Source organism: Tiliqua scincoides, chromosome 1 (assembly GCF_035046505.1).
Source record: "Tiliqua scincoides isolate rTilSci1 chromosome 1, rTilSci1.hap2, whole genome shotgun sequence".
Lineage (NCBI taxonomy): Eukaryota > Metazoa > Chordata > Lepidosauria > Squamata > Scincidae > Tiliqua > Tiliqua scincoides.
In genome coordinates this window covers 257773375-257796653 of record NC_089821.1, presented here as the reverse complement: position 1 = coordinate 257796653, position 23279 = coordinate 257773375, and the positions used below count along the sequence as shown (strand labels likewise).

Here is a 23279-nt window from a genome sequence, read left to right as displayed (position 1 = left end):
ATCAATGTCTCAGTTAAATTATCCAAAGTGAAAATAAATAAATTACATCCCAGTAAAAGATATAAGGCAAGATTTTCAAAACAACTTAGAAAATGCTAAAACATATGTAATAAACCAACTTCAGTATTATAACAATGAAGGACTTTAAAAAAAAACAAAAAAACACCAACAAAGCCAGGTTGGAACTCTTTCATGTTATTGCCCATCGATCTTTCTGTGGGGACATAAGGTCAGTTGGGAGAATAGTTTTTGGCAATTGATTGGGCAAAGATTGGAGCCCTCTCATTTCAGCTTTTCAGAAGCCACTTTTTTATTCATCCCTTGGTTCTGAAATGCTACTATATTGCAAAAACTTTCAAACAGACATGAGACCAGTGGTGTTGCTAAGTATTGCTAGGACAAATGCAGGGATATGTATAGATACAAGAGAGATAGTATAACTGTACAAGGGAATGCTATAACTGAGACAGTTTCCAATTATTTGTCCACAAAATGAAAGCAATTACAACCACTCCTATATTCTGAGTTCTGCCTCCACCATCAGAACACCCAGTTGAAGTTCTCAAGATCTATAAAAGCTCTCTTCTGTCTTAAGTGGTGACGTTGGAACAGAGATTCCCTTCCTAATCAGTGGAACAACTTCATCCTTGGTGTTGCACTGTGCAAGTGATATTTCTTCTTATAACCTTAGCAAGTCCTCCTGTACCGTTGGCCCAGCACGATTAGCCCCTAAGCTACTCATGACACAAACAATATTTTTGGAGGTTTTTGGCCATGGTTGATACAATTTCCCTGATGGTTCAGTATACTGCTGGTTGTCAAAGTTAGGGGACTGGTATATTTTGTTTTTAGGGCTTCCTCAAATGTAGAATTTAGTTGACTTGTAAAGTGACCTTAATTCCACCCCAAAAAACACATAAGCAGGAAGATGTCATTCAAGGTGAATGACAGAGGATAAGTGTCAACATGGTCTTACCGGCTTCAGCGGAACAATTTATGTAGTTTTTATATAGCAACCACTCTGTTAAAGCAGTTTTTAGTGAATCAATTTCCTCTTCCTTGCCCCAATATAATTTTCCACAGATGGAACATCTTGACCCCTTAGTGTTCAATTGTATTGTACATTCGCTGTACTTCAAAGTATCATATGAAGATAGAAGTCCACCAAATAGTAAGATGGGGGATTATTTCCACAGCTCATCGGCTGGCAGAGATTTCTCTAAATTGGATCACGCTGATTAGTATTAGAATGACGTCCTGTAGATCCAGCTTTAATCATTTGAAACCTTGAAACTGTTTCCTTTGCGTGGAAGTGGCCACCAGAAATAGTTGTAGGTGCTATTTACCAATAATCTTTCAAAAAAGATTTTATGTGAAATTTGTTAATCTTGCTCCACAGAAAACTTGTGCAAGCATCTCCTACTTCAGGATGATCAAGATGGAAGGGCCCAGCAATGGCTCAACTAGAGCGATGCCATTTGGAATCTTCGAGGCCTGAATAGTGGCAGATCCTCCTAAATTTCCTCCTGTTCCAAAAAAGGATTAATTCCGTGGAGTTTGGTTGCATCTGACATTGAAAAGATGGCTGTGATGAAAGTCAAGTTCAACCAGAAGAAAAGGGTAAAACTTGCACAAGGACTATGGCTCATGAACTGGTTTTCAGTATTTGCAGGAATCATTGTTTTCTCCATGGGATTGTTCCTGAAAATTGAACTCAGGAAGCGAAGTGAAGTAATGGACAATTCTGAAAGCCATTTTGTGCCCAATTCTTTGATATTGCTGGGTCTGCTAGCCTGCGCGTTCAACAGTCTCGCTGGCAAGATATGCTATGATTCTCTGGATCCTGCTAAATTTGCAAAGTGGAAGCCTCTCCTCAAACTTTACCTGGTGTTGTGTTTCTTTTTTAACTTCTTCATTTTTTTTGTCGCTCTTACTTGCTTTCTGGGGAAGGGTTCTCTTGAAAGTACACTAGCACAAGGGCTAAAAAGTGGTATGAAGTTCTACCGAGATACAGATACTCCAGGAAGGTGCTTCATGAAGAAGACAATTGACTTACTTCAGATAGAGTTCAAATGCTGTGGAAACAATGGTTTTAGAGACTGGTTTGAGATTCAGTGGATCAGCAACAGATACTTGGATTTTGCCTCAAAGGAAGTGAAAGAGTAAGTCCTGCAATATAATGTAATACATGCTTTGACATTGGAATACCTATGATCAGAATCTAAATTCAGTATCATCTGTGATACACTTTGTGCCTCTCATGCAACTTTTTGTAAACATTTTGTTTTTAGAACTTCTGATTAACTATGAATTGGTCAATATCATAGTTCTTTCCAATTTTTTTCAATTAAAAAAGCTTTATTGTGAATAGCAAGCTAGTGGCAGAATTAAATAATTCTTTGTTTTGTAGTTAAGATGGTAGTGAAGATGACGGGAATCAGGAAGACCAGATTTTTCAAACTCTCTAAGAGATTAGTTTATTGGCTGCTTAGTTAGTTGGCAACCTTCAGTCTCAAAAGACTATGGTATCGTGCTCTGAATGGTAGTTCTGAAACAGTGTCTAGTGTGACTTAAAAGGCCGATTTGGGAGTGACAATCCCTTCCACACTGGGAGCAAGTGCAGTCTGTCCCTGGTCTGTCTCCCTGGCTATGGGCCTTCCTTCTTTGCCTCTTTGCCTCAGTCTGTTGGCCAAGTGTCTCTTCAAACTGGGAGAAGCCATGCTGCACAGCCTGCCTCCAAGCCATCAAATGATGAAAGGGGTCTGATGTGGAGCCATTGGCTGCTTAAATATCTTAGAATTCACTATAAAATTTAGTAAAGGGATATTATATAGTTATAATAACAAAAAACTATTTTTTTAAAACAGTGTTTGGTGTCTCCATTCCTCTTGATTGTGTTCTGCATTTTCTTGACCTAGAGCTGACATCATAGCTAGTTTGGGGCTTTCTTGGTTTACAGGTGAAAGTGTAGAATTCAGTAATTATATATCTCAGCAAGACCATCAGCTTCTGTCCCTGCTAACTTCATAAAGGCAGATGGTAGTTTCTGCAATATCTCAATTTCATTTTGTTATCTGCAGTATGCTACACCATTGATGGAATGCATTAGTTACTTATCTTGCCTCATAAAGTACTACAATAATGAAACTGAAATATGATATAAACCTGTTTTCTTATGAAGAGTTTTCTTTTCTAATAAATTATGTTGAGCAAAAATTAAAGGCAGGAATGGATCCTCCATGTAGTTAATTTTGCAAGCAAGAGTTGAGCATCTCATTTTTGTTATGCCTTTGAATGCCTCAAAACAGATGAATGTAACATCTACAAGGCACCCTGAGCAAAAAGCATTACTGTTCGGTTAGTAGAAAATAGGTTGTCCCCATCCCTTTTTCATGCACAAATAAGCTACATAAAGGGCTACAGCTTTAGCTAGCAAATTTAAAGTGCAATCACAGAAAAATGAGCCCAGTACATGAGTAGCACAGTCCCCATTTTGTAGTTTGAGAATTGGTGTCACAGAGAATTGGTGTCAAAGAGATTAAGGGATTTTTCTAATTAGTGACTCACTAGAAATATCAGGATTAAAAAGGAAAAAAGCACTAGGCTGTCCTGCCATCACAGCCTATAGCACAGGAATGTAGCCCATCATATTGCACCACACAAAGGGTTTGTAAAATTAAAGGTGAAAAGCCAAAGTTCAGGATGGCTGTTTCCATTGAATGAGGGCTTTGCAGAAATGAGACTCTTCATCTGTGTCCAGGGTTTTCACTCTAAAAGCAGCAACTGTTACCTTGCACATGCCTGATCTTGTCTGATCTCAGAAGCTAAGCAAGGTCAGGCCTTGATGGGAGACTACCTGGGAATACTGGGTGCTGTAGGCTTATACCATAGTCTTTTGAGGCTGAAGGTTGCCAACCAACCACCTATATAAAATGTGGCCATTCAGGTTTAGTTTTCATTTAATAATCAGACATTCATATCTTAGTTTTCTTTTAAGACTAATATTATTGGGCATAGCCCAGCAGGTGCAGAAGCACCATTCGTGTCAATAGACCTTGTACAAATGAAGCTCCTTGAAAGACAGTGCTGGCGAGATTGAATAAATCACACTTATGCCAATATGTTTAATGCCTTTCAGAAAACACACATCTTTTCTAGACATCATATTTTCATGTGCCTGACTGGAAATACCATTAATGCCACGAGAGCAACTGTATAAGAAAATATCAATTTCCAGCTCTGTTTGATATTTTCCAAAAACATCAGAAACACATTCATTTATTAGATCAAAAAGAACTAAGGTCCCAATCCAGAGAAAGTTAGTGTATTTACAGCACAATCCTATGCATGTCTTCTCAGATGTAAATCCAACTGAGTTCAATGGGGCTTACTCCCAGGTAACTGTGAGTATAGCCTTATAGCCTGATTGCAGCTTTAAGTCCATTGAAATCAGCAGGACGGGTTTGTTGGGACTAATTTAATCTCATTGATTTCAACAGACGATATTCCTTTGCACAATTATGTGAACTGAAGCATAACTAAGGGGTTATCTATAGTCTGTAGTCTGTCTGTGTCTATATGTATGTGCACATTTCCATGTGATTGACTTTATGTGCATTCATTTCAAGAGGGGGACAGGGCCCCTCAAAAATGGAGAGTCCAGATCGCATGTACTGCTGTACACATATTGAACGTGTGTGAATAAATGCACTCACATGCAGATTGACAGTCAGTTGTACACTGTACATAGATTGTATATGCATTTAATATAATGCATAAACAGGGTTTAATTTTCTTTTGAACCTAAACATGAGATCTTCCAGCAGGAGTGTAGCGCTTAGCTTAATTTATATGTTTCAAGTATATTCAGCCTGTTCTTAACTTACATTAAAACAGGAAATGGCTGAGCAGCTTTTAAGTGGTGCATTAAATGGTGTTCAGGGTTGTGCATTGCAATTGATTTGCTTGTTTGGGGGCATTGAATTTTGATGATTTATTAAATTGTTCTTCTTTTATTTCTGTTGGTACCAGTGACCTGGTCCACAATTTTATAATCTCGAAGTAGCCAGTTATACCAATGAAATGGTGCAAAAAAGTTCTTTTCTTGGCTTATGAAATTTTGAACAATGCTACTATGTGAAACACTTATTTGTTGAAAGCAGGGAGTAAGTTGAAGTGAAGACATGTCCTTCTGATATAAATAACTAGCCAAGAAAACCTAATGAGATGTTCACCACGCTAGCATTATTGGAAGATTTGTGAGCTTGATCTTAATCCATCGGCAGCAGGAGGGCAAGGCATGAGGAGAAAACAAGATTATGCTCTGCTTAAAAGCGTGGGCGTCCTCAAAAATATTGACTTCCCAGAGATAGGGCATCACTACCAACTCAACTTATTGGTCTGGGTACTGCCTAATCCAATAGCAATGGTGGAAATAGGGAGTTATTCTGGATCGAAATTCTCTAGAAGCTACGTGTAAAACTATCCAAACATGTTAAAGAAAGAGTGAGATAATATGTAATTAAATGATGATCCAAAAGTACCATAGATACTCAGGTATAGTACCTGAAATTTTTGCCAAGTAATCAAGCTCCAGTTCTCACTTCGCCTTATCTCCGGGTCGATCAGAGGGCAGAGTCTTTCAACTCTGAACAGTTTTGTTTCTCTGCTAAGCTTAGGTACTTTCCTGGGACGTTCCAGCCAAAGTTAACCTTTTATTCCCCTCCGTTCCCTTTTGTTGCTGCAACCTGATTCCCTTTTGCAAAGGCTTTGCATTTGGCAAAGGTCTTTTTTTTTTCAACACCAGGATGGGATCCCCTTTCCATTTGAAGTAACAATTCCCAGACTACAATTCAATGCAGCATTACTTAAGAATAACACCCATGGAAAGCAGTGGGTCTACTTCTGAGTAAAAAGGGTTGCAAATATATGCAGCTGCATCTCTCTGCTGTGAATTGAATTGCACACTCTCAGTTATGTGTTATGGGTTGTATGTTGTATGTAGAGCTTCTGGCTTAACACACCAGACACCTTAAAGGTGGATTTGATTCATGGTTCTCCTGCAGTGGTTCCCAACCTTTTTCACTTGCATATCCCTTGGCAATAATAAATTGTACCCTTCATATTAGCAAAATGTTTGTAATAATACATGCCCTCATCTACAGCTGTGCTATAAGGACATTGCAAGAGGGATCTGAAGGCCTTAGGAGTGGACCTCAACAGGTGGGAAACCTTGGCCTCTGAGCAGCCCGCTTGGAGGCAGGCTGTGCAGCATGGCCTTTCCCAGTTTGAAGAGACACTTGGCCAACAGTCTGAGGCAAAGAAGGAAGGCCCATAGCCAGGGAGACAGACCAGGGAAAGACTGCACTTGCTCCCAGTGTGGAAGGGATTGTCACTCCCGAATCGGCCTTTTCAGCCACACTAGACGCTGTTCCAGAACCACCTTTCAGAGCGCGATACCATAGTCTTTCGAGACTGAAGGTTGCCAACACATCTCCTCTCTATGAAAACCCAGACTTCATGTATTCATCACAGTGTTTTCTCTTTTTATCTGTTTGAGGAACAGAAGACTCTGCCTTTGCACTGTTTTGCACCAGAAGTGTGCTGAGAAATTCTGGGTGATTGATCACTTTCCATATTATGTTTCAGCTTTTTTACTGTGCTGGTTTTCAATCACTGGTTCATACATGAATTGATGACCAAAAACTAGCTGTTGGTGGGGCTTTCAAAGCCAACTAGCTACCTCCCTTCCTGCCTTGCTGGTCCTTGCAAGGTATTCTGGAGCATGACCTGCCTTTTTCTACCATTATTCCATTCTTTTTCAAGTACCCCTAAAGGTCCTGTTGAGTGTCCCTGGGAGTACATGAATACCAGGTTGGGAACCACTGATTTACTGGTATGTTGTTTACAGTGCACTTACTCTGATAGTGTTTACAAAAAGGTGGTGAAGACCAGAATTTAAAAAGAATAAAAATGTATCTTATGATCTTTTACTATGTTTTTAATAAATTAGAGGCTACAGTTCTTAGGTAACAATTAGTGGTAGGTTATTTTTCAGGACCTGGCCTGGGGTAAAATCAGACAAAACTATAGTCAGACACCCCTCTAAGTTTAACCCCCGACTTAACCAAGGGTCATAGAAAATTCCATGATTGTTCGCTCAAGACCTGCCCTCGACTTATGACCTGTTTAATGACATCACTTCTTGCCTAATGACATCACTTCTGACCCTCAGCAGGCATCATGAATGCTATGTGGCACTCCGTATGAAATGAGTTTGACACCCCTGCACTAGACAATAAACCAGTGGTAACAGAAAAGCACAGGAAGAGTCAGATGTGGAATACAGTTTGGGAAACATACATCCTCCAAGTGTTCCTATTTCACAGGGTCAATCCCTATTTTCTGTCCCTGATAAGCATTATCCTAGTTTTGCTTTCGGGGGCTGCCTTCTTCAAATGCTGTTAGTGTGAGTTGCTAGAGTTGTTCTTGCTTCAGATTCTAACCCCCTTCCTCGGGTCTCTAGTCAGTGGGAGGTGGAAGCAGGTGGTTTCTAAAGAGCATTTGCTTGGAAATAAGGCCTCATGAAGTGCACAGCTGGCCATTTCACCTATTGCAGTGGGTGAGTGTCAATCTCAATATTGATGACATATTGTCAGGTGAACAAAGCATAGTTTTGTATCACAGTGTGATTCTCTAGTGCAACATTTTTGTCACACTGCTCAAGGAATACAGCATCAAAAGTACATAAAACTAAAAAAAAGCTTCCTTCCACATGTTCCAGCTCACATTCCAAGATCTGCCAAAGAAACCTTACTTTGTCTCCTGCTTCCATGCAAGATGCAGTTAATAGGTACATGCAACATGGTGCCCAGACCTTGGAAGGCCAGTCTAGCTTTCTCCCATCTAATCTTTAACGGATTGGCAAATGCAACCTTATTTGGAGGATGTTCAATCCAGACTAGCTGTTTGTCCACCTTGGAAAATGGTTTTTATGACAATCTGTATCTGGCTCTCTTGTTTTGTAAGATGCTCTTTTAATTACGTTTTGTTGTTTTATTGTATGTTTTAAAGTCATTGTATGTTGCTTTACGGTATTTGGTGAAAAGTGGCACATAAATTTATAAATAAGCTTTCCACTTCCTCCACATTTCCCAAGACACACCCACACTTTCAGAAATGCCCTGTCCCCCAGCAACAAATTATTATGATGAAATTTCCTATACTATGAAATCTCTTCTCCCCCCCCCCCAAGTAGTTTCTTCCCATTTTTGATAAGAGTCTGCATAGGAAGCCGCTGAGTAGTAAAAAAAATATTAAATTGTAGTGGTAGTAATATTATTAACAGTATTTAATACTGTTAATACTAGTAATAGCTGGCATAGGTCCAAGGAGTCCCAGTGTAGGCCAGGCAGCCTATGAGGAGGTAGGGGAGGAAAATCTCAGCAGCACTGTGGATTAGCAGGGGATAAGATTGGGCCCCTAGAGTTGGCTCCCTAATCTTGAATTCAGGCTTCACACAGGTATCATTAAGTGAGCAAGTTTATTGGCCTGCTTATATACAACGCCCTGGCAGGTGTTGCAGGGTTGCAGGCATTGCAAACTACAAGCCTGCAGCAGGGTTTCCTCATAGGTCGAAGGAAATGAGGAAGGAAGATGTCTAGTGAATAAACTTAAGGAGACTGTTCACTGTTAATGAACTGCATTCAACATAGTAGATTTACTGTACTCAGACTTGATACAGGAGATCTGGGTTCAAGTCCCTATTCTTCCACAAAGTGCACTAGGTGATCTTTGGCAACTGCCTCACAATCTTTGTGTGGATGAAACAACTGAGCTTGTAGAGAGTTTATACTGTAAAAGAAAATTAGGGGCTCTGGCTGTTGAAACAGTGGGGAAAGTTTTTGATCATTTTGGAGTAACTATGCACAGAAACAGCTCGTTGTGTTATTGCATTTGAGTGAGTGGGACTAGATGTAAATAGTTGACGAAAAGCATTATGTGTGAATGACTCAAGGGATTGTGTTGGTTGTTAGAAGAACTTGGCATTTACCTCATGTAAACAAAGCAAGAATGAGGTTGTCAGCTTAGAACAGGGCTGGCTAACTCATGGGACACGTGCCAGTAGTGGCACGCGGACACTTTCCACGTGGCACATGCAGCAGAGCCAATCCCTCCCATTGGCAACTTGGATGAAGCTTGAAGCTTCTGGTGGGGTCCCAGATGCATGCGGCTTAACTGGGATGCCCCACACTTCTGAGGGAGAGTAAGAACCGATGCTGCTTGCCCCCAGCAGTGGTCACACCTGCTGCACTTTGTCCTGCCCCATCTCATCCCACCATGCCCAACACCTTCTGCCCCAAAGGTCTCATCAGCAACCTGGGTGAATTCTCCACACCCGACCAGCTTTGCATGAATGCCACCACTGAGCCAGGGCTAGCACAGGCTGGTCAGCCACCAGTTGCCCATTCGCAAATCATGGGGCGCTAACTCCCAGCCCAGCATTTGGTGCAGGCAACTGGTGGCTGACCAGCCTGTGCTGGCCACAGCTCAGCGGTGGCCTTTCTGCTGAGCTGGTCCATGCAGTTGAGTGTGGAGGCTTCAGCAAGGTGGGGTCCTTTGATGCAACAGGGCATCAACACTGAGCCTTCTGGAGGCCATGGGCTTCCCTGCCTCCTCAAAACACCTCTCCGATGCAACCAGAAGCCACTTCCAGTTCACATATACAACTTTCAGTCATGTCCAGGAGGTGTTCTGAGACACAGAGAGGCCTGCAGCCCACTTCATGGACCTTCCCTTGCCTCAGAATATCTCCTGGACATGACAGGAAGTTGTGTCTGTGAACCAAAAGTGGCTTCCACTCATGTTGGAGAGGTGTTCTGAGGTGTTCTGAGGCATGGATTGGGCTGCGGGCCTCCCCAAGCTTCAGAACACGCTTGGTTACAACCAGAAGAGGCTTCTGGTCGCGTCTTGGAGGCCCTCTGAAGCATGGGATCATCTAGGATCCATGGATGCTAAATCCACAGATACTAAGGACCCACTGTATATCTCTACCTTTTCCTCCCCATTGGGAGGTGCCCAAGGTGGCTTATATTGTTTTCCTAATCATTAGTAGAAGACAAAAGTAAAGGGGAGTGGTAAAGGGAGGGGAGTGGTGTGCCTGCCTGGCTGCTGTTTCTCTTCCTTCTCCGCCTTCCCCTCATCATCACGATCAAACAGCATTTTTCTGTTTCTCTGGGGGGCAGGTGCACAGTTCACCTTAAAAGGCATCAGCAGGTAGAGGTGGTGGTGGTAACTGTTTGCCTTTCTGGCTTTTCCTTCTTCTCTCCTCCTCTTCTGCCTCAGAGTGCAGCTGTGTATGTAGATGTATGAGCATGTCACGGCAGCCATTATCTTAGAATATATTAATTACATTGATTAATAATTGGGGCACCTTTTTAGGTTGATTAATAGTTTAGAAGTGTTTTAAATTAATTATATAATTGAGTACAGGTTGTGTCTCATTACTTGTGAGGGCTCCCTTCTCAGAACTCACAAGGATGATAAAAAATGCACTACAGCAAATCAATTTAAAGAACAAAGTCCCTTTGCTCCTGTGATTTAAAAACAACCTTACTGACCTTTTGAAATGCACACAGAGGCAATCAGTCTCTCTCCAGGCACTTAGGCTTCATTAGGAGGAAGCAATCCCTCCCATCACCAGGAGCCACAGTGAGGGGGAAAGAATGGGTGATAATCACTGCCATTTAGCCTTCTTTCACATGTTCTGGGGAAGGCCATTCATGTTGAGTCAAATAAAAAAATCAGTGTATAACAAGGTTGGACCTGTATCAGTTAAATGTTGCAGTCCTTTTTAACACGGATTAGTTTTTCTTGAGCTCCCTGTAACAATTGTGGTGTCTCAAGAGAAAAGTTGGCCTACCTTATTAATATTATATTTAGCAGGGAACTGGGTGCTGGAATCTGCATTACTAATCTAACTTCTGTCCACCTGAAAGATATATATTGCATTCAACATTACAACCTTTGTTGAAGCTGCTCAGGAACTGAGAACCAAGCTAATTTTAGCAAATGTTGTAAACTGCTGCAGCATGCAGTATGCAACAATAAAAAGCTGGCTTCTGGCTTTTTGCTGTTTTATTGCTGCATTGTTTTTATATAGTTTTATAATTAATTTTATGTAAGCAACCTTGGGTGCCCACAGCAGTGGAGTAAAAATGCATTGATTGGAATTAAACATACAAATGTATTTAAGAGGCACCCTAAACATACAAATTATTTGCAACTCCTTTGTTTTCTGTTTCTTTTAACTGGGTCATTTAAGGTGATGAAGTCTTGTAATAACTCCATTGGATTGGTTTGGCAAAAAGTCTTTGATTGACTGGCATTAATGTGCGTGGGAATCCAGGATACTCTGGATGAATCCATTTAGAATACCTAAACTTTCTAAGAGAATGAAGGCATACCAAATATATACATTATTTTGTAAAAGACAGACAGAGACACGAGACTGGTTAGGCATACTGTAAATGAACAGGAACAGGAAACACTTTTGGAAACACAACATGGACACTTGCTATTTTGACCCCTTTCTCCAGTGGTTATACTTTCACCTCTGTAAGTAAGCAGAATCTTGATGTTTACAGCTCATTATTCTTTGCCCGTTTACAGCCGCATTAAAAGCAACGTGGATGGCAGATACTTAGTGGATGGCGTCCCCTTCAGCTGCTGCAACCCAAGCTCACCACGGCCATGCATCCAGTACCAGGTCTCTAACAACTCCGCACACTATAGCTACGACTTTCAAACAGAAGAGCTCAATCTATGGAACCGAGGCTGCAAGGAGGCTCTGCTGAAGTATTACAGCGGCATGATGAATTCCATGGGAGTTATTGTGCTCCTGGTCTGGCTTTTTGAGGTAATGCTGAGCTGGTATAGTGTGACCACAAAGCAACTAACTGTGAATCAGGACCTTCTTGGTTCAATTTTTGCCTCTTCCATGAACTCACAGGGTACCCTTAGGTAAGCCGCTCCTCTCAGCCCCAGTTCCAAGACAGGGTTAATGATCCTTATTTTACAGAGTTGTTGTAAGGGTAGCATCAAGTTAATACTTGTGAAGCACGTTGCAGTCAAAAAACAAGTGCTAATGCATTTGCTTTGGCATGGGAAAGGCGGGATATAAATCTTTTAATTAAATGACATAAATAAATGCCTGAGCATGGCAGTTTCTGTATCTTTTTCAAGACCAGAATGAAAAGAATTAAAAAGAATGAAAAGGAGTGCAAGAACAAGCAATAATAAGTACCAGAAAGAGTAAGGCTGTGCAAGCCCCAGTGACAGAGTGGAAGAGATGTGGTCCTAACATTACTGCCACCAAGCACACAGACCTCATTCACCATACCTTAGCATGAAGGTTCGTGCCCTCGGCACTATAGATGGGCTGTTGATCATAAAGTCAATGCAGATGCATGGTTTGCATTAAAAAAATGACCTGTGCGAAACACTGTCTCTACTAGTGCATTTATTTATTTAACAGATTTATATCCAGGCTTTCCACCCATTCGGTTGTCAGGGCAACAAACATACTGTTGTTGGCATGGTTCCAATCCCTGGTGGATGAACCTTTTGCTATAGGTTTGCTCAAAGATAGAGTCTGGGAATCAGAAAAGGAGATCAGTGCTCCTGTATAGAAGGCAGATGTTCCTTAATGACAGGTAAGTGTTGGAAAATATACAGGCAGGGCTCTGGAATGGGGAAAAGGTTCCAGAGTATATAACAACATAAGGATATTTGGATTAAACTGTTTTCAGAGGGAATCTTCCACGTGTAGATCTTCCAACCGTTGGCACACTTCTTCATCCCTCATCAGATGTCTACTCTAGAGGACACTCTGGCATCACTCTCTCATAATGTATCTATGGGGGAAGTAGGGCAAAGGGCAGACCCTCCTAGAATGTCCTATATTCACCACAGTCTTGGAGCAGAGCAGCTGGCAATGTCCAAACCAGAGCAGTTGCTTCCACAGAGTTCCCACAGACAATGGGCTTGATCACAGTTAGGATCCCCAGAACAATCTGGAAGGGAAGCAGGTGACAAAGCCAAATGGTGTGGGGAATTACTGAAAGATGCTACTCCAAGATGCTGTTTTCCTGAAAAGCCAACACAAACTCCCTTGTGTGACTAAGGTTGGTGGTTGTCTTTTACTTCTTTGCCAGTTTGCTGGGTCAGAGTTCAGGACTGCTCTCACCACTCTGCACTTCATTCCCAAGTGTTGTGAAAGGGCAGCTGGAGGCATAGCTTCAAAAAAGAGAGGGCACCACCATCTCCAGTCTTATCTAAAACCCAGCAGCTTCTAACAAAGAGTTTAAAAATAAACAACAGGATGGATCTTCTCATGTTGTGGGTGCAAGAGAAATATCTGCTGTTAGCAGAGCTGGACCAAGGCCTCCTGACACTTGAGTAGTCTGCCTACCACCTGGTTTTGTATACTCTAGCTCAGTGGTTTTCAAACTGGGGTGTCACGATGCCCCAGCCTGAAGGCCCTGGCCTCTGCTCCCTTAAGGGGCAGGGACAACGAGGAGGCAGGGGGGAAGCAGCGACATGATCCCCAGGATCATGTTGCTAATGGGGCTACAGGGACTGGGATGCACTCACCAGTCCCTGCAGCAGCCGTCCTGGGGTGTGGGAAACCCTGCGTGAGTGTCTGCAGGGCTCCCCAGGTCATCGAAAGTGAAAGTGGAGCTATCGCACTCCACTTCCACAAAACTGGAAGTGGGGTGCGATCCTGAGAGTTTGAAAACCGCTGCTCTAGCTCACCACACTCCTTTCTTCCTCATTTCTTTCACTCTGTCCCACTCTTCCTTTTCTAATCCAGGGAGTGGGAAGAGGAGAAGGTGTGAAATCAAGTGGATGGTTAGAAGTGGGTGCTCACTTCTGCCTGCCAGTCTGCTGCGTGAGGTGACTGGCTGAGACAGCTGATGGGTGGACTGGCCCTGGCTGTTTGCCATGATGGTTATTTGGCTCCAGTATATAACTGAATGTCAGGGCCAACAACAGGAAGTGTCTGTAGAATATAACAGAATTCTACTCAACTAACAGCACAATCCAAACTGTTCCTTGGGCAAGTCCCTTGTGCCAACCCAGGAGGATCGCAAAGGTGCCATAAGGCATGTTTACACCTCCTCTTCATGAGTCAGCTAGACCGGTGCACAGAGGTGCACTGGCCTGCGGAAGCTGACATAAACCTCCACACCAATGGAGGCACCGAGCCTTGCGTCGGCCGAGCTGGAGGCTCTGTGAGTAGGGAGGAGGTGGGAGGGAGGTGGAGAGAGGGTGGTCCTGGGGGCAGGCAGGGAGGGAGGAGGCAGGAAGGAGGTGGGGAGAGGGTGGTCCTGGGGGCAGGCAGGCAGGGAGCAGGAGACCGGGCTGGGACCCGGCAATTATGCTTCAAGTTATGCCCCTGCTTCAAGCTGCTCCACTCTCCTCTCCTCAGACAAGGCGCAAGTCCAAAGAGACTCATTGAGACCAGGGTGGCTTACCCAGAGGTAAGGGGAAAAGTTTCCCCTTACCTCTGGCTGAGCCACTTTGGCACCTATCCTGTGCTGAAAACAGCGCAAACCTCTTGACTCGCCTGTTCCAGCACAAGATAGGATTGTGCCCTAAGGGCCCAATCCTGTGGGCCATTAGCACCGGTGCTGAGCTCTATTGTTGGCACTAGGTACTGTAAATGTGGCGTAAAGCATGTTTATAGCACCGTGGGAGGAGGGATTGCCAGCTCTGGGCTCAGCACCTGGAGAACATTGCATGCTCCTCTGCCAAACAGTGGTGCAGCCTTTTGGGGTGAGGGGAGGTGTTCTAGGGCAGGGGAGAGTGGGGCAGGACAGGGTGGTGGGAAGAACGAACCCAGGAGGGGCGTGGGACTGGTAGAGGCCTCCTCTGCTGGATCCTATCCTCCATGTTGGACTGAAAAGCCTGACACAGAGGTTCTCATGTCTGTGCCAGCAAAATAGCCAGCACAGACTTCAGAAGCCCCATTGCGGTGCCTGCACCCTTATTTGGGGGAAGGGGATGAACATCCCCTTCCCCCAGGGTGACCTCTGGTGGCTTTCCAGCACCTGCAGGATACAGCAGTTGCCATTTTAGTGCCACTGTTTCTCCAGGTGTCAGGAAGTTTAGGATTGGGCTGAAAATCTTATACCAGGACTACCTGGTATATCTAAGTGGCCACTGTGGAAGACAGAATGAAGGACAGTGGGCCTTTGAACTGCTCTAATAGGGCTCTTTTATATTCTTTTGGCTAGTTAAAAAAGATACAGTGGGATAAAAACAAGCTCAGTGTTATTTAGATATACTCTACAAGAAACTCCAGTTTTATGTAGAAAAAAATGCCTTGGTTATCCAAAGTTGCAAAACTGTTGATAGAGGAGGCTGTGACACCAGCCTGACTTACTCATGATTTACCCTTACATCATTCTGTGTCCCTCCCAGATGGCGGTGATGGTAGGGCTGCGGCTGTTGCATACCTCTCTGGAGAGCATTACCAATCCTGAAGATCCTGAATGTGAGAGTGAAGGATGGGTCCTGGATAAGAGCTTGAAAGACACTTTCAAATCCACCCTGGAGAATTTGAAAAATTTTGGTAAGTCGAATCAAGTGGATGCTGGTGCAGAAGGAGATGAAGGCGCGAAAACCCAAGTGGTCACAACCGTCAGTTGAGTTTCTCGGCTGACAAGACTGTTACCAAAGACTGAAAATGGTGAATATTCACTTTAAAAAAAAGCAGAAGGAAAGAAAGGTGCAAGTCATCACAGCTATACCTTTGTATACACAAGATGCTCACTTATGTACATATGGCAAATACAGTATACTACACTTTGGGATAACACACAGGCATCCTTACAGTAGACATGTTGAGACAGTTGATAACTTTTCTGAGAAATGGCCGTAACAAGATGCTTCAAAGCAGATACATCCACTTTAGGAGTATTATATTCACAACTCAAATAATACTCCAAAAGAAACACAATGTGGAGAATTGGTCAGCACTACCTGATGTTTTGTTGCACAGTATTAGGAGCCAAACAGGGAAATTTAAGCTTGAATATTTTTGTACTTAAGTTTACAAATATATTTGAAAAGGAAAAAAAATCAATTATGGGGGAAAGTTAAAGGCCATTAAATATACTTTGGTAGGTAGATAATGGAAAACTGTCTTTTTTAAGACTCTTTATTGGCACAGACTCCCAATGCCAGGAGTTTAAAGTCTGAATAAATATCTTCTTCCATGTACAAAACTAGAGAGCGCAGTTGTACTGAACTTTGATGCACTGACCACAAATTTGTGATTTAATAGAAGCAGAATTGTTAGCAGAACTAAAGGAATCAACACAGTTGCACACACAGCAAACTGATTTTTCTTAAGAACTTTTCTGGGACACAGAAAGAACTGCAACCATTGTAACAAATGCAGAAACAACAGGACAGGAAAATAAGTCAAACCAGAGGTCAACCAGATGTTAGGATAGAAGCAACCAAAAAGCTTTTAAACTAGCAATAAACTCCCTACTTGGTGGATACCAGTATTTCCATGGTTGCTGCCTGGGTGGCTCAGGTCACATGTTGCCATTCTCCCAACAAAAATCACATTTATCTGAACACCAAAATAAACTATAGCTTATGGTAGGTGTTTATATATTTCACTTAGTGGAAAGGTACATTTATCTAGCACTTTGTTTAACATGCATGCCAGTTAAAATTAATCTGGTATGAAAACTAAACTTTGTCTTGTGAAGTAAACATGTGATGCTTGGTTGCCAAATGAAGAAGTTGCTGAAACCAACACTTGGGTTTGAGAGTTTTCCCAGGCATTGAAATGTGCAAGCTAATAATAAAAGCAAGATCCAGATATCAAATGAATCAGATTCATTGCAAAATAATAATAAAAATAATAAAAGCTCAGTCTGGTAGTTTGTGTGCAACTCATGTCCTATGGAAGACATAGTTGATTCAATTTATTTTGGATACAGCATAATTGTATATTTTTCTTAACAGGGTGCATCATAGCAAATACTTTATAATTTTATAACCTTGAACAAAGCATGGGGACGCACTTGCTATGTAAAGAGATTTTTATGCTTGTTCTATATGAAGATAATATTTTCTGTTGATACATACAGTACATACTACATACACTTCCCAGTTCACTTTTTCCTTCGAGAAAGCAAAAAATTCTACTCTTGACAGTCAACCAACTCCAACAGTGTCCTAGGCAGTGGCGTCACTAGGGTTTGTGTCACCCGGTGCAGGATGCCAGCACGTCACCCCCCCATGCAGTGGGCGGGGCAACCCCCGCACCCCTCTAGCAACAGCAGTGGTCCTAGGTATTGTGCAGAAGATGGAGTTGACCTGGTCTTTATCCAAAAGGCTTACAATCTACAGAAAGAGATGAGGATGAGGGAGAGGTGAGAGATTTTTTATGAGTAGTGTGGAAAGAGGGGATCTATGGTGATAAAAGGAAGTAAGAATTGCTGAAGGAGGATTTCACAAAATGAAAATAAGAATGGACTTACAGAAAGAGAGATGAAGAGCAAGAGGAGGTATTTCTAGGTACAAGTTGCATTTGAAGTTATAAAGCTGCCTTATGCTGAGGTAGACCCTTGGTCCATCGTGGCCAGTACTATCTACTCTAAGTGATGGCAGCTCTCCAAGATCTTTGCCAGCTTTGCTACCTGAGTTTCTCTTAAATGGAGATGCCAGGAGTCAAAACCGGGTCCTTCTGCATGCAAAGAATATGCTTTACCATGATCACATGAACAGTTTAGAAGATTTCTTGCATCAAATCTAAGCTTATTGCAGTCTTAGACATTGCTGACTTAGACCATCACTTCATATGATGTCTGTCCCCCTCATGCTCTGATTTTGTTTTTAATTCAATATATTCTTTTACTACTGTATTATAATACCTAGTTCACTTACAAAAGCACAGGTTTTGTATGTGGACTTTACCTCAGTTGATCCCCTCTTCAGTTTAGATATATGGAGAGAGATTACAGAAAACAGGTTTGTATTGAAACACAGGAGCACAGAAATTATCTGTTAAGGAAATGAGAGTTAATTTTTCTAGATGAATGCCTTTTCTCCTCCATCTGAAAATGGAGAGTCTCCACCTCTATGTTGCCTTCCATGGGAAAGGAGAAGCAAGATTTTGGAACTTACTTCCATCTGATTTGCTGACCACATCCCTTTGGGAGGAACTCAGACTATTGGTGTTGATTGCCCATTGAGGAGGTCATGAAAATTGGTCACAAGGAAAACAGCAGAATACAAACACTTGTCATGTAAAATAAGGCTTTCCAGTTCATGAGGGTCTTTTGACATGATTACTTTGTATTGTGCAATTTATAATATCTATCCGCCCTGTCAAACATGAGGTTCTATGATATTGTAAATGCCATTTAAATAGATTTGTAGGTGCTATCTGCAAATGTGAATGTAGATATTCAAAAATATATTTTAAAAGTACCTGTTACAAGAAAATATTGAAAAATATTATGTTTATACAGTGGTTTTTCTCTTTATTTGCATGATTGGTGCCTCTTAGTTATCATGTAACTTTTGTTCCCTCCCAAATGTTCATTGATTGCAAAGATTTGTTAATAGAACCAGTCTTAATGCCTTGGTAAGAAAAACCCTGCTCCACAATCAAGGCTCTGCTTCCCATAGTCCATGGCACAAATTCAAGTTTGTCTGCCAGAGTGCAGTTTGCAGAATTGCAGCCAATGGAGAATCTAATTACACCAGGGTGTAAAGGCATATGATGCAACATCCTTATAGGTTTGTGTCTGATTGGGTGACTGGACGGGTGATTGACTGGAAGCCCTATGAACACAGACTTGAGTTCTGTGGTAGAAGAAAAGCAAGATATAAGTGGAATGAATGAATATAATATGCACATTTATTAACTTCACACACACACACACGTGTACACACACACACACACACACGTGTACACACACACACACACACACACACACACACAGAGAGAGCCTATTTGTGAAGGCACTCAAGGTGGTTTGCATTTAAAATTCTTGCATAAGACCTAAAACATAAAGACAAAACTCTAAAATAGTAGAACTGCCTCTAGCTGTGGGTGGTTGCTTCAGGAACCAAAGAGCACACAGTCCCTCTTTTTATTTTTGGGTGTCCACTTGAAACATCTTTGGTATACACCTAAAATTGTATCTTCTTTATTTTTTGTACTTTATTTATTTATTTAAAAGATTGTCCATTATACCTACAATACACTTATCTTACAAAAGCATGTTCAAGATATACACTCGTACAAGTCTTTTCTCCAAAAGCTGACAAAAGAGCACCAATTTCATAAGTCACTTCCTTCCTAAACTCTAAGTCACTTTGCTTAGTTAGTACTGCTGGTTTATGGATCTTATGGTTCCCAGTTTCAGGAATGTAACTCTTCCTACAACATTTTGCATACGCCAACATTTGTAACTGTTGTAGTTGCCATAAACAGCTCACCAGCACTCACTGACAGCAGTGCAAAGGATGTGCACACTTGACAGAATACATCAACTCCATCTGGGTAAACTGATTAGCTTCTATTGAATATTTCTTTGCAAACTACAAAAATTGGCTTGTAGCTAGGATCATCTAGTTCAGCATTTTGTTGCTAACAGAAGCCTTTGAAAGCCCACAAGTAGGGCATGATGGTTATTTGCAGTCCCTCATTACTGCATTTATAACTCACTTCAGAAGAAGCTCACTTCTTCTGAATACGGAGATTCCATTTAGATATACAGTACTTCTTGTCCATTGATTTGTGTAACTCTTTTTTTAAAGTCATCTAACTCATCACTATTACCACCATCTGGGGTAGTGCATGCCAGAAACTCATGTTGGAACCCAATTAAACTCACAAACCTCATAAAGCAGCTGTTCCCAAACTTTTTACCTCTGGGATCCACTTTTTAAAATGACACTCTGTTGGGACCCATCTAGCTTTACAAGAGTAAAAAAAATTCTCTTTACCAGCTGCTCAAACCTCGGTGTTTATCCTTTTTACTATGGTGGGGAGGGGGCCGCCTTCTAGAGTGTTTATTGAGCTCCATGTTCATATGATCAGGACCATTCTGGTGGCTTTGCATTTCCTTTTGCATGGCCTACAAGAGCCAAAGTGTGGTCACCTACTCATGAGTGAATGTGCTGCTCTGTTTCAGTTTCCATAGGGCTCAATACATTTTCTGTGTCAGCTATCAGCTTGTCAATTTTACAAATTACCAAAAATCACATCACAACCCACTGGTGGGTCTTGACCCACAGTTTGGGAACAGGTGTCATAAAGCATATCACTGAGCAGAGGTCTCTTTGAGTTTAAGGGTGCAATCCTAACCAACTTTCCAGCACTAAGGTAAGGGCAATGCAGTTCTGAGGTAAAGAACCAAACATTCCCTTATCTTCATCCGTAAACCTTTATTGGCAATAACAATAATAGCAATAACAAAAGAGCAACATTCCCTTATCTTGCGGAGGCCTCCTTGCGTGCCACCCAACTGCAGGATACAGCACATGCCCCACTGGCACAGCTATGTCAATGCTGGAAAGTTGGTTAGGATTTGGGTCTAAATGAAACACCCATCCATCAGAGACAAAGGGCTTGTTCAGGCATGTGATCTCTACACAGGTATCAAGTGAATGCAGGCTCTGAGCTTGTGTGGAGACAAAGTTTGTGGAAACCAGCACCTTGATGTGTCTCAGGGTACACAAACACCCTGAGATTATAGTGATGGTAATAGTAGAACACCCAGATGCTTGTACAGACCTACTACATGACCGATCTGGACTGATTCAGGGAAATGCACTTAACAGCCACACCTTTGACTTTAAAAACTGGTACTTAATATCAGGCTTGTGAAACATGAAATGATTGGCTATCAACAAGCCCAGGATATAAGATCACTTAAAGTCATGCAGCCACCCTGCTTTTATGGAAGAAGAGCTATTTCCTGTATTTCAAACTTCTGACTAAGAGTTTCCTCTGTGACTCCTTTGACTATTTGAAATGTGTACATACATAGCATATAATCTATTCTTAAACAGAAAAGGGGCTTAATGCCAAAAAAGGCTTGCTCTATTCTCTGTTTTGTGAATATGTTTCTGCTAAAATGTAGAAATGTAATCACTTTGTCAAATAAGTGAAAACCCCAATTTTCTCCCAATACATGTAACACATGAAAACCATCCTAACAGGAGGATGGTATACACAGCTTTATCAGAGCTAATTATTTCTAAGTAACCTTAATACAATTTATAAGATTAACCTTCATGCATTCCTCTATTCTGGACACCTAATACCAGACCATGGTTGCTTCTCTGTGTATGCTAAGCAGGGAACGGCTATATCCGGCTCTTTAGGCTAAGGATAACCTCTAGTGAACTAACAGAGTTTACAATAAATGAAAAGCATCCTCAAATCATTCAGCATTAGTGAAGCTTATTGCTAACTTTCCTGTATTAAAGATGGCATTGACCTTAACTAAATAAATTTAGGAGATCACATGAGATTGTTAAAATGCTCTTCAAAAGAGAACATTAGAGGTTAGTTAATTAAGAGATAAGGCTGGAGAAACAGAACTACGTCACTTGCTAACAGCTCCCTGCTGAGAGATGAATGCCTGGACAAATTTGTTTTGACAAACGGAACAGGTTAGAAAATGTAGTGGTCTATTTTTAAACTCAAATGCAACATTATTTTTCCAGTTAGAAGAAATTGTTGTTCCAATGGTGACAAATGCAAAAGAATTTAATTTTTATCATCCTCAAAGTGCATTGTGCATGATGAGGGAATCCTGCTTAAAGCTGCAATCCTATGCATACTTACCTGGGAGAAAGTTCCACTGAAATCATTAGGGTTTACTTCTGAGTAGACATGCACTGTAAGAGATATAAAGGAACAGGTGCTCCACACCTACATTACATGATAGTTTGTAACTGAATGAGTGAGCCAATTCCTTTGAAAAAGGGTTATGTTTGAGATGGCATCAGGTGATTTGAAAGTCTTATCTGTGGGATGGACTATAGTGGCTCATTCATACATACAAGTTGCTTCACAACACTGCATCTTCACAGGGTGAACAAGCATATGTGACCCTGCTCATGGAATCTATGGGCATATTTTTTCACACCTCCATTCCTCCAAGGAGTTTAGGGTGGTGTACATGATTCCTTCCCTCCTTTTGTCCTCACAACAACTCTGAGCAGTAGGTTAGGCTGACTGATAGTGAATGGCCCAAGGTCACCCATGAAACGACATGGCTGAGCATGGATTTGAACCTGGATCTTCCAAGTTTAAGTCCAACTCCTGAACCACCACACTATTTTGGCTCTTAATACCAGTGTTGAAGCTACCTACAGTGACCAGGTTTCAGGATGTCTGATCTCCCAAGTACTCATGTGCATGATGCTACATCTCATGCTATTTTTTTCCTTTCCTGTAACTAAAAAAGATCATCAAAGAAGTGAAGAAAAAATTAGCTGCCTGAACAGGAATATTATTCTCCATTTGTTACAGTATTTATATACCGCCTTCCTCATCGACTTAAGGTGGTTTACATAGGCAGGCTGACCATAAACCCCATTTTATCAAATGGGATTTTTACAAGTGTTGTTCAACAAGAGAGACTCATAGAACCCTCAATTTCTCCAGATTTTCCCATCATCGTGCAGTCTCCTCCTGTCCTGACAGCACAGCTCTTACCTTCTAAGCTTCCACAGGCAGCTGCAAATCAATCTTCGGACGGGTTGTCAAATAACATTTTTCAAGACAATATCATCCAGAACAATTCATGACATACTTAATTGCAATTTGTGCATGATTACTGAGAAGAAAGCACCACTGAGTTGGGACTTACTCCCAGGTAAGTGTGTGTAGGTGTGCAACCTTAAGTTTTCAGTTGGTTTAAGTCTAGAGCTAAATTTATTTTTTGCACTTATATTCCACCCTTCCTTCAAGGACTTCAGCACAGAGCATTGTTCATCCCCCATTTTATCCTCACAATAGGCTGAGAGACTCAAGGTTACCCAGGAAATATCATAACTGGGTGGGGAAGTGAACTAGGTACTAGTCTGACACTGTAGGGCAGATAACACATAATTCACATCTGAAAAAGGAGAAAAGAGGGCAATGAATCTGTGAAGATTCTTCATTTTTCTTTGATAGTTTGGGGGAGGGTGTCAAGCCCTACTATGGCTGACACTGGGGAGGG

At 41.7% G+C, this 23279-nt stretch overlaps 1 protein-coding gene across 1 annotated transcript; it reads left to right on the top strand.

Moving 5' to 3' along the window:
• The first annotated feature begins 1581 nt into the window (after positions 1 to 1581).
• On the top strand, positions 1582 to 15714 carry PRPH2 (peripherin 2). The gene is made up of 3 exons (XM_066611766.1): positions 1582 to 2162; positions 11671 to 11917; positions 15487 to 15714. The coding sequence occupies exons 1-3, from the start codon at positions 1582 to 1584 to the stop codon at positions 15712 to 15714; spliced, it is 1056 nt and encodes a 351-aa protein (XP_066467863.1).
• Positions 15715 to 23279: the final 7565 nt, after the last annotated feature.